Source organism: Apaloderma vittatum, unplaced genomic scaffold (genome assembly GCF_000703405.1).
Source record: "Apaloderma vittatum isolate BGI_N311 unplaced genomic scaffold, ASM70340v1 scaffold39863, whole genome shotgun sequence".
In the NCBI taxonomy this organism is placed as follows: domain Eukaryota; kingdom Metazoa; phylum Chordata; class Aves; order Trogoniformes; family Trogonidae; genus Apaloderma; species Apaloderma vittatum.
The window spans coordinates 2,622-2,851 of record NW_009708135.1 but is presented as its reverse complement, the minus strand read 5'-3'; the positions used below and the strand labels follow the sequence as shown (position 1 = coordinate 2,851).

Sequence of the window (230 nt, the reverse complement as noted above, 5' to 3'; positions counted from 1 at the left end):
TGCCCCCAGCTCCATCAGGGCTTGGTTAAAATCCCCTGGGCGGCTCCTGTCTACCAGGGCATTGGCCATGTCCCTAGGAGAAAGAGCAGTGAGCAGCACAGGGCTCTGCGGGGAGAGGTTCCCAGGACCTCTGCCCACCTCCTGCCTCCTGTGAGAGGGGTGCTGCTTAGGCGACATAGCCTTTTTCCACAACTCCCAGCAGCACCAGCTTCCCAGGAGTTCCTGCATCC

The 230-nt window shown here is 60.9% G+C and overlaps 1 protein-coding gene across 1 annotated transcript in view; it reads right to left on the bottom strand.

The window, feature by feature from the left end:
- Window positions 1–230, bottom strand: part of MUTYH (mutY homolog) — a gene marked incomplete at its 5' end in the record, with an annotated part of 4,581 nt that overhangs the window by 1,761 nt on the left and 2,590 nt on the right. Inside the window, 1 exon segment of the mRNA XM_009866441.1 lies at window positions 1–73. This exon segment is cut by the window's left edge and continues 10 nt beyond it. Coding sequence (XP_009864743.1) covers window positions 1–73 — 73 coding nt within the window.